Source organism: Coregonus clupeaformis, chromosome 30 (assembly GCF_020615455.1).
Source record: "Coregonus clupeaformis isolate EN_2021a chromosome 30, ASM2061545v1, whole genome shotgun sequence".
Lineage (NCBI taxonomy): Eukaryota > Metazoa > Chordata > Actinopteri > Salmoniformes > Salmonidae > Coregonus > Coregonus clupeaformis.
The window spans coordinates 16,126,689-16,145,542 of NC_059221.1; the positions used below are offsets into that span (position 1 = coordinate 16,126,689).

Consider the following 18,854-nt stretch of genomic DNA (forward strand, 5'->3'; position numbering starts at 1 on the left):
CATCTCCTGGCCTGGCAACTTGGGAAGGATTGTTGTTAAAGTGCACGTGATTAGTGAAGAATTTATGTTTGTCCATAATTTGAACAGGATTGACCTGTTATGTGAACCAAACTTTCGTTTTATGGTGAAACAATTTCTTTAAAAATATTTTTTCCTAAAGAAACATTGACATCTAATAGTCAAATCATAGTGTAAAAGCAGGTGAGCTGCTTCTAATATTTTTGGCCATTTTCTGGTAGAAAACTGAGCTCGTCAAGCATAACACGTCAACCCTTCTAACCATAGATAGGCTAGGATGTTATTCTTTTAATTTTTTTGTATGCTTGCATTCAATTGTCCCTCCCTGTTGCACACAACAAGCTTCCATTCCCCCTGTCACAACGGGATTAATGGCTGAATTAAGATGAAATTGTCAACCCTGTTACGGTAAACCTTGTTACGGTCAACCCAGTTTCTTTAATTGCCACTTAATTGGCACATACTATAGTATTTTTTTATTTAATAATTTTTTACGCTACAGAGGTTTTGTTTAATTTCAGTGTGCCAGTAGTTTTTAAAGTAGCGGTCACGAGCCAAAGCGGGTCTCAGAAAAGTGTGCACAATTGTGTACAACGTCATCCATTTCATATGATATGGTACGGCCTGAATTTTTTTTACATAAGAAAATGAATATATTCCTGCTATTCGTATATGTTATGAATTCCAATTCATACAATAGGTTACACTTTTGTAAGTGCTTAACAAACGTTTGGACACACCTACTCATTCAAGGGTTTTTCTTTATTTTTACTATTTTCTACATTGTAGAATAATAGTGAAGACATCAAAACTATGAAATAACACATTTGGAATCATGTAGTAACCCAAAAAGTGTTTAACAAATCAAAATATATTTTATATTTGAGATTCTTCAAAGTAGCCACTCTTGGCATTCTCTCAACCAACTTAATGAGGAATGCTTTTCCAACAGTCTTGAAGGAGTTCCAACATATGCTGAGCACTTGTTGGCTGCTTTTCCTTCACTCTGCGGTCCAACTCATCCCAAACCATCTCAATTGGGTTGAGGTCGGGTGATTGAGAAGGTCAGGTCATCTGTCATCAAGGCAAAGGGTGGCTACTTTGAAGAATCTCAAGTATAAAATATATGTTGATTTCTTTAAAACTTTTTGGATTACTACATGATTCCATATGTGTTATTTCATTATTCATTATAGTAAAAATTAAGAAAAACCCTTGAATGAGTAGGTGTGTCCAAACTTTTGACTGGTAATGTATATATATTTTTTATCAAATTACACTACCCAAAAGGCACTCTATTTGTGGAATGACCCGAATACTGTATATGAGATTTAGATTTTTTCACTGGGAATATTTCACAACACTGACCAGACGGGAAACAGGGCAGAGATTACTACACATGTCTCATCTCACATTCAGCTTACATGTGTTTCAATATTCAACAGCTACATACAATTAATTGGTTACAACCTATGCTGTTGTGATTCAGATAATAAAAATAACATGGATGTTACACTACCATGCATCATTCAAGAGCATTAATTATATTGATGTATAAAAGCCTGGCACTAACTTACACTCACCGTCATCAAGGTACATCTGATCCAGGTTCTCCTCCTTGACTGTGACCCGTCCTCCAGGGAGGCTGGCTCTCTGCTCCTCTCCAGGGGGGCATCTCTGGGCCTCCATCCCACCAGGGGAAGACCTGCCCTTGGGCACCCCCTTGGGCACGTAGGGCTGCTGCTGGATCACCGTGGTGGGGTAATGTTGGGGGGAGTGGGCCGAGATAGGGGAGTGAGCTTGGGCTCCAGACTGCTGAGGGTAGCCATCACAGTAGATGATGTGCTGCTGCTTGTCAGGCTGGAGAGGTGGAGGGTCGCCTCCCCGGAGCAGGTGTTGGTTGGTGGGGGAGAACTGGATGATGGAGGGGTGCTGGCCCTGGCCCCCTCCATGCTGCTGCTGCTGGGCCCCCAGCGGGGACGACTGGGCTGGGGAGCCCGTGTGGACCAGGACGGTGCGGTGTGGGTCAGGCATCACCCCCATCTGCTGGTAGAGCCCTCCAGGACTGCCGCTCAGACTCTTGCCCCCACGGGAGTACACAATGGCTGGGCTCTGCTGCTGGAAGCAGGTGTCTGGGACGGGGGTGGGGAGGCCTGAGCGGACCTGCTGGCAGGAGGCCATGCTGGAGACCAGGCCGTTGTCTGGGTGGATGATCCCACGGAACCCAGGGCTGTGGTGGTAGTAGGACTGGGGGGACACACCCAGAATCTGGGTCATGGATAAAGGATAGTCATCCACAGGCTCTGTTTTAATGGACGGGACTGTGGGAGAGATGGAAGACAACAGAGATATGAGTGGGGGTTAAGTTATACTGCTTAAAGTAACTATAATATACTACACCATGCATATATCTTAGTGACATATTACTGACATGGAATAACATATGACTTGATATCATTCCTACATCATTGTATTGCTCTTTCACAGAAGCACCTAAAATAGCACACAGTTCTCTCAGAAAGTCACAGTCACATGATGGGTATTGCCTCCTTATTGCTGATGCTTATGGTACCATACCTGCCAGTGGAGTGAATGTGAAGTGCTGTGGCTGGCTGCGCTTCCTCTTTCCGTTGATGACATAGAAGTTCACTTTGGCAGAATGGCAGATCGACAGGTCGCGATAAGAGGGGATCTCAACAAACAGCAGACTCTGCAAAATGACATCATTTTCATTTCATAATAATCTGTCACATTATTATTATAGATTATATTCAGAGTTTAACCACTGTAGATGTGCAAACAATGAAATTGGTGACAAAGTCTGACATTATTATCATAAAAAAATAAGAAAAAAATAACAAACAATCCACTCAGTATAATCAGTGCACTGGTTTGACCACTGTTTCAGACATTGAGAAGTGGGACATCTGTAAAAGGACTGATACTTACAGGCTGACATTTATCTTTGTCAACGGTTGCCTCCATCTCCCAAATCTGCTGTCCATCTGCAGGGACAGAGAAGGGAAGGGTTGTTTCAGGTCATATACATAATTCAGGGTGAATTACAACATCATGTTGGACACAGCAAAAACAGGAACACAGTACAGGGAGAGGTTATCTAAAACCAATGGTGAGAAAATGTGTGCCATTGCTACTATGCTTTTGATTAATTGCAAACATGCTAAGTTGCAAACCAATTAAAAATTAATTCTAACCAGTAAGAATGTATATCTCAGATGTATCAGTGTGTTTATAGTGAATTAATGAGCTCTATTGTCTCTTCAGCAGGTTGAGCCTGCGTGGGAGGGGATTCTCCGCTTTGTCTCAGAACACAATGCCTTGTTTCAACCTTCACGTCACTGTCTGCCTGCCACTAACCCATAGGCCATATGATTAACATGCAAGAGGAGTTAGAGGAGACTCTTTGTGTCACATAGATTATATATCTACTCTCACCACTTCCTCTTTCACCACTCTGCTCAGCTACAGCCAGAGACAGCTACAGATTTATCATGAAGTGAAACCATTACCTGAACCTATATTTACCATAATATATTGTAAGAAATCATACATAAAATCACATATTTACTGTGTGTCTAGTAATATTGGAATTATTTTAGAGGTAAAGAAAAGTTAGATTCTAAAAAGGTACACTGCTGGAGAGCTTTGGCCCAATGGTTGATACGCACTGGTGATCAAAAATAGGCCAAACCTGTCTGGGTATGAAGGGATTTAGAGGATACTACCCCACTTTTATTTATTTCATTTTTTATTTCACCTTTATTTAACCAGGTAAGCCAGTTGAGAACAAGTTCTCATTTACAACTGCGACCTGGCCAAGATAAAGCAAAGCAGTGCGATAAAAACAACAACAACACAGAGTTACATATGGAATAAACAAAAACAAAACGTACAGTCAAAAACACAATAGAAAATCTATATACAGTGTGTGCAAATGTAGTAAGTTATAGAGGTAAGGCAATAAATAGGCCATAGTGCAAAATAATTACAATTTAGTATTAACACTGGAGTGATAGATGTGCAGAAGATGATGTGCAAATAGAGATACTGGGGTGCAAATAAGCAAAATAAATAACAATGTAAATAACAATATGGGGATGAGGTAGTTGGGTGGGCTAATTACAAATGGGCTGTGTACAGGTGCAGTGATCAGTAAGCTGCTCTGACAACTGATGCTTAAAGTTAGTGAGGGAGATAAGTGTCTCCAGCTTCAGAGATTCAGTCATTTGCAGCAGAGAACTGGAAGGAATGGCGGCAAAAGGAGGTGTTGGCTTTGGGGATGACCAGTGAGATATACTTGCTGGAACGCATACTACGGGTGGGTGTTGCTATGGTGACCAATGATCTAAGATAAGGCGGGGATTTGCCTAGAAGTGATTTATAGATGACCTGGAGCCAGTGGGTTTGGCGACGAATATGTAGTGAGGGTCAGCCAACGAGAGCGTACAGGTCACAATGGTGGGTATTATATGGGGCTTTGGTGACAAAACGGATGGCACTGTGATAGACTACATCCAATTTGCTGAGTAGAGTGTTGGAAGCTATTTTGTAAATGACATCGCCGAAGTCAAGGATCGGTAGGATAGTCAGTTTTACGAGGGCATGTTTAGCAGCATGAGTGAAGGAGGCTTTGTTGCGAAATAGGAAGCCGATTCTAGATTTAACTTTTGATTGGAGATGCTTAATGTGAGTCTGGAAGGAGAGTTTATGGTCTAACCAGACACCTAGGTATTTGTAGTTGTCCACATATTCTAAGTCAGACCCGCCGAGAGTAGTGATTCTAGTCGGGCGGGCGGGTGCAAGCTGCTTTCGATTGAAGTTGGGCTCCCGAGTGGCGCAGCGGTCTAAGACACTGCATCTCAGTGCTTGAGGCGTCACTACAGACCCCCGGTTCAATTCCAGGCTGTATCACAACCGGCCGTGATTGGGAGTCCCATAGGGCGGCGCACAATTGGCCCAGCGTCGTCCGGGTTTGGCCGGTGTAGGCCGTCATTGTAAATAAGAATTTGTTCTTAACTGACTTGCCTAGTTAAATAAAGATACAATTTTAAAAAACAGCATGCATTTAGTTTTACTAGCGTTTAAGAGCAGTTGGAGGCCACGGAAGGAGTGTTGTATGGCATTGAAGCTCGTTTGGAGGTTTGTTAACACAGTGTCCAGTGAAGGGCCAGATGTATACAAAATGGTGTCGTCTGTGTAGAGGTGGATCTGAGAGTCACCAGCAGCAAGAGCGACATCATTGATATACACAGAGAATAGAGTCGGCCCAAGAATTGAACCCTGTGGCACCCCCATAGAGACTGCCATAGGTTCAGACAACAGGCCCTCCGATTTGACACATTGAACTCTATCTGAGAAGTAGTTGGTGAACCAGGTGAGTCAGTCATTTGAGAAACCAAGGCTATTTAGTCTACCAATAAGAATGCAGTGATTGACAGAGTCAAAAGCCTTGGCCAGGTCGATGAAGACGGCTGCACAGTACTGTTTTTTATCGATCGCGGTTATTATATTGTTTAGGACCTTGAGCGTGGCTGAGGAGCACACATGACCAGCTCGGAAACCAGATTGCATAGCGGAGAAGATACAGTGGGATTCAAAATGGTCGGTGATCTGTTTGTTAACTAGGCTTTCAAATACTTTCGAAAGGCAGGGCAGGATGGATATAGGTCTGTAACAGTTTGGATCTAGAGTGTCACCCCCTTTGAAGAGGGGGATGACTGTGGCAGCTTTCCAATCTCTGGGGATCTCAGACGATACGAAAGAGAGGTTGAACAGGCTAGTAATATGGGTTGCGACAATTTCGGTGGCTAATTTGCTTTACACCATGTGATATGTACAGTATCACAATAATCTCACTGTATACCAAAACTCTCATAGTATACTGTAGGACATTGCTTTTTTGTTTGATATTTTTCAAACAATATAAACCATACATAGACAAAAGACAATAGGCAGACACACACAAACATTGATAAAATCTATAGAATTAGTGAAATGTGTCTCTTGCATAATAAATTATGTACATTAGTTTATACTGGATAAGTGTACGTTTTTGTTAACTGTAATTTCGTTAGTCATGTTCCAACACTCCCTCCATCTTGTGCCAATATCAGTTATTTTTAGGTCTTGGTTCCAAAAGTTTATAAGAGATTGTCAGTTGGATAGGCTTTCTGCAAGGTTTTGTATATCTTACCTTTCATGTATCATTTCTGACTCAAATAAAATTCCCTCAACAAGATTTCAGCTCGAGATTTCGTGATATAAAACTTTTAAGTTGCATGTATTTGAAAATGTCTATATTGGTCAGTACAAAATTGCTGTTTAATTCTGTCATTTAAGTTTCTATGCCTTTAGTCTCTATGTGGGCCAATTTATCTGTGAATTCTGAAAAGCTATCCAAGGATTGTTCCATAGGGGTGTGTTTTTAGATAGTGATATTGGTTCTTGTTGAATACGTTTAATTTTCTTCCATATTGTTATAGTGTTCTTAACTATGAAGTTGTTAATGTTCTTAGCTACATCCTTTCAAAACAGACACATTAAAATATTCTGGGGAGGTGCATACACATCTTCGATAGGTACCCATTGTTCCTCTTTAGTGCATTTAACAATATGTCGCAAGTAAAAGCTTTGGGTGGTGAGATACAAATCCAAGTTTGGAAGGTTAAAACCACCTTCAGACTTAGGGACATGTAAAACGTTCTTATTTATTCTATGAGTTTTATTTGCCCATATAAAGTCTTATGGCCGAGTATACTTTTTTAAAGAATGTCTTTGGTGGGGTGATTGGTATTACCGAAAATAAATATAAAAAGCATGCCATTCTAAAGAGTTTTATTATACATGTAAGATTTATGGAAAAAGTGCTCCATTTAATTAGATCTGCTTTCATGCTGTTGAGTAATGGGATAAAGTTATCTTTATATATTTGTTATCACTTATTAAGCTTCCTAAATATTTAATATTTTTTGTGGTCCACTTGAAGGATTGCTATAGATCATGAGTTATTATTTTTCCTATTGCCATTATTTAAGTTTTTCCACGTTCATTTTATATCCTGAGATTTTAGAGTATTCTGAAAATATTTTTAACAAGGGGGGCATTGAGTTTTCAATATTAGTCATTGTATATCAAGAGATCGTTGGCGAATAAGTTTAGTTTATATTCATGTTTACCAATACTGATACCTGTTAAGTTTGGGTCCTGCGCAAACAGGAGGGGGGAGAGAGGACATCCCTGTCTCGTGCCCCTTTCTAAAACAATTTCAGCAGATTATATTCATATAATATTTTTTATGAAATGTATTATTTCACAGGAAAGTTAAAGGCTTCCAAAGTTTTGAATAGAAAAGGCAATTCAAGGCTGTCTAAAGCCTTTTAGGCATCAACAGCCATTAGTGATAAATCTACATCTTGTTCTTTAGCGTATTGTATTATATTGAAACTATTTTTTATAAACCCTGTTTGATTAATATGTATCAAGTCCGGTAAGACTTTTGCCATTCTGTTGCTTATGAGTTTTGTTATTATTTAATTGTTGAAATGTATTATTAAACTTATGGGTCTTGTAATCTGCAGGGGACTCCCCAGATTTTCCTGGTTTTAATATAACTGAAATAACCGTTTGATACATTTAACTTGGAAGCACTAAACTGAGTGACATGTGTGTTGTCATTTGAGTAAATAGGGGTGCTACTTTGTCCCAGAAAGTCAAATAAAATTCTATGGGAAAGCCATCCATACCTGGAGATTTTCTCGGCGCAAATGTTTTAACAATGGTTAATATTTCATTTCAGGTGATTTCTATTTTTAGTGATTATTTTTTGTCTGCTGGGTTATTGAGTCTAAGAAGGCTGTAGGATCAGTCCAACTGTTATTTAATTCTGATTTATATAGATGTTCATAGAAGCTTTTAAAATAGTAATTAATAGTGTTGTTGTTTCTATTTAAAGCATGTCCCCTTATCTTTTAAAATTAAAACTGGTTTGGCATGTATTTGTTTTGTGAGGGCTGTTTAACAGGTTTATTACATAAATAGTATGCTTTTTTTTGTTGAACCTGTAGTTGTTGGCTCTCTTCAAAAGTAAATGATCATATTCTTGCTTAAAGGAAAATTGCACCCAAAGACTATATTTTGGTATTTGTTTCATTAGTACAAAATGTTGTGCTTGTCAGCAATCAAGTTTTCAAGATATGTAACATTCAAAATAAAGAAAGCATCCCCGTACGATGCATTTTGCATCATATGATGCAAAACGCAGAATCATATGATGCAAAATGCTTCATACAGGGATGACTTATGTATTTTGAAAGTTACATACAGTGCCTTCGGAAAGTATTCAGACCCCTTGACTTTTTCCACATTTTGTTAAGTTACAGCCTTATTCTAAAATTGATTAAATAAAGAAATGTCCTCATCAATCTACACACAATACCCCATAATGACAAAGCAAAAACTGTTTTTTAGATATTTTTGCACATTTATTAAAAGTAAAAAACAGATACTTTATTTACATAGGTATTCAGACCCTTGCCATGAGACTCGAAATTGAGCTCAGTTGCATCCTGTTTCCATTGATCATCCTTGAGATGTTTCTACAACTGGTTGGAGTCCACCAGTGGTAAATTCAATTGATTGGACATGATTTGGAAAGGCACACAAATAAAATAAAATGTTATTTGCCAAATGCGCCGAATACAACAGGTTTAGACCTTACAGTGAAATGCTTACTTACAAGCCCTTAACCAACAATGCAGTTTGAAGAAAAATACGTTTTAAGTAAAGAAATGGATAAGTAAAAAATAATTAAAGAGCAGCAGTAAAATAAAGTAACAGTAGGGAGGCTATATACAGGGGGTACCGGTACAGAGTCAATGTGTGGGGGCACAGGTTAGTCGAGGTAATTGAGGTAATATGTACATGTGGGTAGAGTTAAAGTGACTATGCACACACCTGTCAATATAAGGTCCCACAGTTGACAGTGCATGTCAGAGCAAAAACAAAGCCATGAGGTCGAAGGAATTGTCCATAGCGCTCTGAGACAGGATTGTGTCGAGGCACAGATCTGGGGAAGGGTACCAAAACATTTTTGCAGCATTGAAGGTCCCCAAGAACACAGTGGCCTCCATCATTCTTAAATGGAAGAAGTTTGGAACCACCAAGACTCTTCCTAGAGATGGCCGCCCGGCCAAACTGAGCAATCGGGGGAGAAGGGCCTTGGCCAGGGAGGTGACCAAGAACCCGATGGTCACTCTGACAGAGCTTCAGTTCCTCTGTGGAGATGGGAAAACATTCTAGAAGGATAACCATCTCTGCAACACTCCACCAATCAGGCCTTTATGGAAGAGTGGCCAGACGGAAGCCACTCTTCAGTAAAAGGCACATGACAGCCCGCTTGGAGTTTGCCAAAAGGCACCTAAAGGAATCTAACCATGAGAAACCAAGATTTAATTATTTGGCCTGAATGCCAAGTGTCACGTCTGGAGGAAACCTGGCACCATCCCTACGGTGAAGCATGGTGGTGGCAGCATCATGCTGTGGGGATATTTTTCAGCTGCAGGGACTGGGAGACTAGTCAGGATCGAGGGAAAGATGAACAGAGCAAAGTACAGAGAGATCCTTGATGAAAACCTGCTCCAGAGTGCTCAGGACCTCAGACTGGGGCGAAGGTTCACCTTCCAACAGGACAACGACCCCAAGCACACAGCCAAGGCAACGCAGGAGTGGCTTCGGGACAAGTCTCAGAATGTCCTTGAGTGGCCCAGCCAGAGCCCGGACTTGAACCCGATCGAACATCTTTGGAGAGACCTGAAAATAGCTGTGCAGCGATGCTCCCCATTCAACCTGACTGCGTTTGAGAGGATCTGCAGAGAAGAATGGGAGAAACTCCCCAAATACAGGTGTGCCAAGCTTGTAGCGTCATACCCAAGAAGACTCGAGGCTGTAATCGCTGCCAAAGGTGCTTCAACAAAGTACTGAGTAAAGGGTCTGAATACTTATGTAAATGTGATATACATTTGCCAACATTTCTAAAAACCTGTTTTTGCTTTGTCATTATGGGCTATTGTGTGTAGATTGATGAGTGAAAAAACCCAATTTAATCAATTTTAGAATAAGGCTGTAACGTAACAAAACGTGGAAAAAGTCAAGGGGTCTGAATACTTTCTGAATGCACTGTATCTTTGAGACTATGTCAACAATGGAATAATGAAACAAATACCAGTTTTCCTTTAAGTTCAGAAATGTTATTTTCTTCTTTACCTTCTAAGATAGAAATTAAAATTAAATAAAATGTAACACTAACTCAACTTTTGCAGAGTATGAGATTATCATTCCGTGTTTTGAAGATGCGCAGTAGGGCATTACTTGATACCTCAAGGTTAGGTCTTGCTCAACAACGTAACATTAATTACATTTTAGTCATTTAGCAGACGTTCTTATCCAGAGCGACTTACCGGACGCAATTAGGGTTAAGTGCCTTGCTCAAGGGCACATCGAGAGATTTGTCACCTAGTCGGCTCGGGGATTAGAACCAGCGACCTTTCAATTACTGGCACAACGCTCTTAACCACTAAGCTACCTGCCGCCCCATTAATGTGTTGAACATATTTGATGTGCTGGGAACATCCCAACACAGGTGTTGTTGCTGCTATCTGCATTTAGCTGTGTCATTTAATGTTATTACATTACATTGCAGTCATTTACAGTTAACTGGAAAAATAGTATAGGTCAACAACTCAGGTGTTAGAAATTACGCTGATGATGACTTCTTGTCATTGATGATCATAAACTTTCAAAAGCAAGATAACAAACTGACATGTCAACCGAAACACACAAATAACCCCAAATGTTTTTTTGTTATCATCACCATTTTAGACATTTAAACTAGATTTGCTCTCTATTAAAAAGAAACAGCCTAAGTATTTTCTCAAAAGGAAAGAAATTCACTGTTTAGCAGCCTGATATCTGTTTAATGCTATGTGGGAAACTTTTATGTCAGACTGCAAATGAAACGCATATGGCTGAAATGAGTCAGAAAGAGAATGGGGGATTCCATACGTCTTGCCAAGATTTCTTTATTTTATTTTTCTCTCGTTTTATGATCAACTCGCTCCATTTCAGTACACAGTAACGACAGGTGATGACTGTTGCTTTCTTGGCGTTTTACATTTGTTTGTGTTTTGTTCCCAAACTACTCTACGGGATACCCCTTGACTTTTCTTTTTTCTCTGTTAATTAGGAATGGAGGCAGCCAGAAAAACTTGAAGAGGCCCAGCTTGGCTTGACTGGGGGAATCCTCGGTAACACTTTATTTTAAGGGTCCATAATAAACCATGTATAAGGCATTTACAAACCGTTTGCTCACCTTTTATTAATCATTACTCCCTAATTTGTAAGTGTTAGTAAGCTAGTTATTCATATACAGTGGTGTGAAAAAGTGTTTGCCCCCTTCCTGATTTGTTATTTGTTTGCATGTTTGTCAGACTTAAATGTTTCAGATCATCAAACAAATTTAAATATTAGTTAAAGATAACACAAGTAAACACAAAATGCAGTTTTGAAATGAAGGTTGTTATTATTAAGGGAAAACAAAATCCAAACCTACATGGCCCTGTGTGAAAAAGTGTTTGCCCCCCCTGTTATAACACAACTCAGCTGTGGTTTATCACACCTGAGTTCAACTCCTCTAGCCACACCCAGGCCTGATTACTGCCACACCTGTTCTCAATCAAGGAATCACTTAAACAGGACCTGCCTGACAAAGTGAAGTAGACCAAAAGATCCTCAAAAGCTAGACATCATGCCGAGATCCAAAGAAATTCAGGAACAAATGAGAAAGAAAGTAATTGAGATATATCAGTCTGGAAAAGGTTATAAAGCAATTTCTAAAGCTTTGGGACTCCAGCGAACCACTGTGAGAGCCATTATCCAAAAATGGCGAAAACATGGAACAGTGGTGAACCTTCCCAGGAGTGGCCGGCCGACCAAAATTATCCCAAGAGCGCAGCGACGACTCATCCAAGAGGTCACAAAAGACCCCACAACAACATCCAAAGAGCTGCAGGCCTCACTTGCCTCAGTTAAGGTCAGTGTTCATGACTCCACCATAAGAAAGAGACTGGGCAAAAATGGCCTGCATGGCAGAGTTCCAAGATGAAAACCACTGCTGAGCAAAAATAACATTAAGGCTCGTCTCATCTTTGCCCGAAAACATCTTGATGATCCCCAAGACCTTTGGGAAAATACTCTGTGGACTGACGAGATAAAAGTTGAACTTTTTGGAAGGTGTGTGTCCCATTACATCTGGCGTAAAAGTAACACTGCATTACAGAAAAATAACATCATACCAACAGTACGATATGGTGGTGGTAGTGTGATGGTCTGGGCCTGTTTTGCTGCTTCAGGACCTGGAAGACTTGCTGTGATAAATGGAACCATGAATTCTGCTGTCTACCAAAAAAACCTGAAGGAGAATGTCCGGCCATCTTTTCGTGACCTCAAGCTGAAGCGAACTTGGGTTCTGCAGCAGGACAATGATCCAAAACACACCAGCAAGTCCACCTCTGAATGGCTGAAGAAAAACAAAATAAAGACTTTGGAGTGGCCTAGTCAAAGTCCTGACCTGAATCCTATTGAGATGCTGTGGCATGACCGTAAAAAGGCAGTTCATGCTCGAAAACCCTCCAATGTGGCTGAATTACAACAATTCTACAAAGATGAGTGGGCCAAAATTCCTCCACAGCGCTGTAAAAGACTCATTGCAAGTTATCGCAAACGCTTGATTTCAGTTGTTGCTGCTAAGGGTGGCCCAACCAGTTATTAGGTTGTAGGGGGCAATCACTTTTTCACACAGGGCCATGTGGGTTTGGATTTTGTTTTCCCTTAATAACAAAACTGCATTTTGTGTTTACTTGTGTTATCTTTGACTAATATTTAAATTTGTTTGATGATCTGTAAACATTTAAGTGTGACAAACATGCAAACAAATAACAAATCAGGAAGGGGGCAAACACTATCACACCACTGTAAGTATAGTTTCTTAAACATCCTGTGTTGTGTGCTTGTTCTTTTACCAGGTACAGCAGGAATGTCTGCCAATGGCATGCCCATCTTTTTGTGAGAAATTACACTGGTCACGCAAAACATTTATAGTATAAATAGCACTCACTTTAGATTAGGGACTGCAAAAATACTTTACGAATGATTAGTAAATGGTTTATGTGGGAGTAACGATCAATAAATGGTGAACACACAATTTATTAATGCCTTATAAATGGTTTATTACGGACCTTCAAATAATGTCTTACGGAACCCTCCTCTCCTCCTCTCGTGGAGCCATGTCCATGAGATGGAGCCAGAGGAGCCCCAGCCGAAGCCAGCTGTGTGTGTGTGTGTGTGTGTGTGTGTGTGTGTGTGTGTGAGAGTGTGTCTGCTAGAGCCAGAGGAGGCCCCAGCCAAAGCCAGTTGTGTCCCATTCAAAGGGATTTCATAGTCTCACTGTTCCAGAACTCTGGGTCACATGGAGAACCTCTCCAAAACAATGGCAATCCCTATTCTACGCAGATAGAATTTTTTTATTTCCGTCTCCAATACTAGCCATTACTGCAGTGTGTCGTAACCCGACAGTAGGGAAGCCTTGATTTAAAAAAATACTCTGGACAGACACAAGGTCCAAGTTCTAGCTGAAGCAGCCCTCTGGAGAGCCCACGTATCATAGCTCCCCACACTCAGCCCCCTGGAGAGCCCACGTATCATAGCTCCCCACACTCAGCCCCCTGGAGAGCCCACGTATCATAGCTCCCCACACTCAGCCCCCTGGAGAGCCCACGTATCATAGCTCCCCACACTCAGCCCCCTGGAGAGCCCACGTATCATAGCTCCCCACACTCAGCCCCCTGGAGAGCCCACGTATCATAGCTCCCCACACTCAGCCCCCTGGAGAGCCCACGTATCATAGCTCCCCCACACTCAGCCCCCTGGAGAGTCCATGTCTCATAGCTCCCCATACTCAGCCCCCTGGAGAGCCCACGTATCATAGCTCCCCACACTCAGCCCCCTGGAGAGCCCACGTATCATAGCTCCCCACACTCAGCCCCCTGGAGAGTCCATGTCTCATAGCTCCCCATACTCAGCCCCCTGGAGAGCCCACGTATCATAGCTCCCCACACTCAGCCCTCAGACAGGCCATGGATGTAATGAGTCACAACCATATGCTAACAGACTAGTAACAGATAAAGCATCTAAACACTAGGCTACTCTGTTGACGTCCCATGCAGTCCAGAGACTTCTGAGGGCTATTAACAACAACAACTAGAGGCAAACTATCGAGAACCACAAATAAAAACCTAGATGTGATTTATGGAAGGTTATAAACAAAACCTGGATGGCCAAGCTATATATAACAAAAACATAACACAACAGCTAACCAGGAATAAATAGTTACATTAAAACAGTCCCTAGGTTGTGCATCTGGCTTTATAAGAGCTGGTGTTATGGTTAGTGTTTGGGTGACGACTGCCAAGGTAAACCAAGTAGCTGCCGTAAGTGCTGTAGATGGATCAATGAGGGCCACTCTTCCCTCTGGACTCAGTATTGAGGATATTGAGGTGCAATGAGGTGACATAAATTGTACATCCCTCACTACACAGACAGTCTGCAAAGAGCAGCACAACAAAGACTGTACTGAAAACTGTGACTGACAACTATGACAAAGTACATGGTGCTTGCCTACGGAGCTGTGAGGGGAACAGCACCTCCTTACCTTCAGGCTCTGATCAGACCCTACACCCAAACGAGGGCACTATGTTCATCCACCTCTGGCCTGCTAGCCCCCCTACCTCTACGGAAGCACAGCTCCCACTCAGCCCAGTCAAAGCTATTCGCTGCTCTGGCACCCCAATGGTGGAACAAGCTCCCCCACGACGCCAGGACAGCGGAGTCACTGACCACCTTCCGGAGACACTTGAAACCCTACCTCTTTAAGAAATACCTGGAATAGTATAAAAGTAATCCTTCTACCCCTCCCTCCCCCACCCCCCCATAAAAAAAATAAAAAAAATAAAAAAGTGGTTGTCCCACTGGCTATCATAAGTTGAATGCACCAACTTGTAAGTCGCTCTGGATAAGAGCGTCTGCTAAATGATGTAAATGTAAATGTACATCTCCTCAGCATACAATCCTGTAAGCTGTCAATGAAGCACATGAACAATCTGCACAAGATACTAATACTGTAGTAAGCTTGCTGAATAATTGGGTGATGTTCTAAAATAAACCTACAATAAAACCTCTGTTGCTGTGATAAGCTTCTTATCCTAAAAAGGTTGGCACTGTTTAGTATCAGGAGGAATTGGAATGTCATGCAAATATCTGAGTGGTGGGTGAGGAGGAAAGGTCAGGATTCAAATAACAGATCGAAAGTATGGTGTCCTTTGTCACTATTACTCAGTCACATTGATTAATACAGCAATATCTGAGACTATCTCGTAATGGTGATTCTGCCATTCCATTGTACAAGTTAAATAGTTGTGTCACAAGGCCGAACTATGACTGGATAGAGCAGACCAATAAGAATGCAGTAGTACACATGAGTTAACGCGCACTTTAGGTAGAATTCTGGTACTGTGATTTCACAAGTAAGCTTAGTATCACATTTCTAGTTTCCTAATGTACTGAGGTATTTGAAGCTGTCTACAGGTTTGTGTAGGGAAAGGAGATACCTAGTCAGTTGCACAACTGAATTAATTCAACCGAAATGTGTCTTCCGCATTTAACCCAACCACTCTGAATCAGAGAGGTGCGAGGGGGCTGCCTTAATCGACGTCCACATCATCGGCACCCAGGGAGCAGTTGTTGTTGGGGGTTAACTGCCTTGCTCACCTTGCCTGCTCTGGGATTTGAACCAGTGACTTTTTGGTTACTGGCCTAACTCTCTTAACCACTAGGTCCTATTCCACTAGGTCCTATTCCTTAACAGAAGTCCTATTCCATGCACAACAAAAGAAACAGCATAATGATAACATAACACATGGATAACAGGCGGGGAGGAGAGGGCACAGGAGACTGAGGCTGCTGCCTTATCTGATGGATCATGCAAATTATTCATAGGTAAAACGTAGCATGGTAGAGCTATACATTCAATTCAAAGTGGTGCTGTGGCACTAGTGAGATTGAGAAACTGTGTAGCAGAATTTGTGGAGGCATGATCAACCAGCGTAATAATAATAATATAGGGCTGTAAAGTAAATTGCCTCCAAATGGGCATGGGTAATAACTGTCTACATCTGATTATCATGGCTGGTTTATGAGGGTAAATACTGGCAAAAATTTAAAAAGTGAATAAATTCCCATATATTCCTATGTAAAGTTTTCCACATTCCCACAGTTTTGCAATGGAAAATTCCCAAAATGCTTGCAACGCTACTGGCACATATTGTATGAGGTTGTTTTTTTCAACAGAATCTAACAACGGTCAGAAGAATACTGGCAAACATTTCACTCTAGCAAAATAACCGTAACATTTTTCATAGATGAGGCGGCACATCATACAGAATATCGTCCATACCACCATCATTCACTTCCTCCCCCAGAGGTGTTGACTCATATTGAGTAATACTCACCATGGGTTTTCTCCATAAAGATGACCTTGGAGTCGGAGCTGAAGTTCCGTCCCGTCAAGATCATCTGCTGACCTCCCAGGACAGAGCAGCTGTCAATGTCTTGTTTATCCACCATGGGCAGCTCATGGGCGGACCGCTGGGCTGTGAGATGGAAGAGAGAACATGACATTATGACATGACGTTACACACTGTGGTACTGACAGCTCATGTTGGCGTAGTGGGTAGAGGACTGGCTGTAGGACAGGAGATGGAGCATGGCATTATTAGAACATAATGTTACACACTCTGCGGTAGGTCCTTTTGAGGTAGTCAGTTTGATCTCCGGTTGATGTTTGCTTTGAAGTCACAAGGTAATTGTTGACTGATTAGAATGAGGCTCGAACCGACTAATTTAAAAAACATATTTCCTCATTGTGTACTTTAAATATTTGTCTGAATATTAGATTTGTGTAGATATTAATATGGGGCAATTACTTGGTACAGTACAGTAAACCTGGTAGAGTGGGGGGATATGAATGAAGAGATTTTATTTGAATTTGAGGTTGTAATGTAAATTGCGGCTACACGCTACAGGCCTGGACAAACAGAGCACATCATGGAAGTGGGACTCGGTCCAGTGGAAACATATGACAGCGTGCGGTAGCCTACAGTACAGAAAGGGGCGGCGGGAGGAGGGGGAAGGAACATGGAGGGTGGACCTCTCCAACACTTTCATCATTACGCAATGGAGTGTATGTTGGAGTATGTTCAACAAACCCTGTGACCTGTCCATGAAGTAGACACTGATTGGCTGCTGTACTGTATTCTCTCCCGGTACGGTAGATTTCCTGGACTGATAGCTTAATCGAGGCAGTGGGCCTGAAGTTGCAGCCACAGAGACAGAGGCAGCCATAGAAATATAATTACTAGAACGAGCAAGCTCCTCAGACCATGGCAATTCAACTGGAACACCTTTGGGTGCACTCAATATGGCCACCAGTCCACCCATTACAGACCCAGTGACTTAAAAGGGAATTTCAGTTCTAGTAATTATATTTATATGGAGGCAGCCATGTTTAGGGAACCAATACCCGACTACAGCAAATCAAGGCTTGACTCTCTGCTCTTATCTTTTAGTGACTGACCTTATTATTGGGGATCGACTGTCAGCAATGCCAGCATAAGGGGTTACATAAAGGCCAAATGAATCACTTGGGGAATGGACGGCAGATCATGTTTACTACTAGAGTAGTGTGTGGCAATTAAATCTAAAAACATTTTGTACACATGATGAGATTGAGACCAAATGAACGAAAGTTACTTCCTCAAGCTTATCATTATCCCGCCTGAAAATCTATCTCCAGTGAGGCGTGTGAAGTGTAGACAAACAGTTGTGACCTTTGGACAGCCTACTATACTGTGAGTCAACACAGAGGATAATACCTGGAGGCTAGTCTCTTCAAACACACACACAACTGACACAGTTTAGTTTGCTTATTGGCCATTTTAACAGATGTGTTGGGGGTGTTCTATTATGACTGTGCAAACACAATTTTGCACTTGACTGCATGACTGCATACAGTATTTTTATTTTGCTCATCAGACGACAATGTTCTGACACTCCGGAGTGAGATTGCATCTGAGTGTTGGACTGCACCCATTACATAATCTTGCATAGCACAGTGAAGTGCAGTCAGGGTAGGCAGGGTAGGCAGTGCTTACCCTGTGATAATCTAATAAAAAGCCAAATAAAATATATAATTCTATAAATAATTGACATTCTTTTTTGTTATCTAATGTTGTTGTTTTTGTTATCTAATATTTTTTCATAAATGGTTTTTATGCTCAAAATCAACAAATCTGCTAAAACTGCATCAAAACATCAGGACCGGCGCCAGGGTATTCATGTCTTCCTCTCCATCCATTCAAATAGTGGACGCTGCGGCCATTCCTGACTCCAGTCACTGTTTATGGACAGGGTCTAGCTTGAAGTAGCTTCATTTATTGCATTGAGCCGATTTCATATTTTGCGCAATGCGTATTGCCTAAACATGTTGTGTGGGTATTGCCTGGGGTAAGCTACATAATTTGGCGCTCACATCCCTTGAACTGAACGAACTCAAAATGTAGCTACCAAAAACAAACTGACAAATGGACACTATACTGCACCTCAAACAACATTCCAAGTTGGAATACTGTAAGGCGCTCTTTGGAGGGTTT

General features: G+C 41.5%; 1 protein-coding gene across 2 annotated transcripts in view; it reads right to left on the reverse strand.

Moving 5' to 3' along the window:
- LOC121545782 (nuclear factor of activated T-cells, cytoplasmic 2-like) overlaps positions 1-18,854 on the reverse strand; it is a 50,546-nt gene that overhangs the window by 12,483 nt on the left and 19,209 nt on the right. The window contains exons 6-9 of one of the 2 annotated variants that reach the window (XM_041856608.2): positions 16,656-16,796; positions 2,968-3,023; positions 2,596-2,728; positions 1,602-2,339 (exon numbers count right to left, since the gene is read on the reverse strand). In XM_041856608.2, coding sequence (XP_041712542.2) covers positions 1,602-2,339; positions 2,596-2,728; positions 2,968-3,023; positions 16,656-16,796 — 1,068 coding nt within the window. Of the gene's footprint in view, positions 1-1,595; positions 2,340-2,595; positions 2,729-2,967; positions 3,024-16,655; positions 16,797-18,854 lie in introns of both variants that reach the window. The other variant, XM_041856609.2, reaches the window with a different exon arrangement.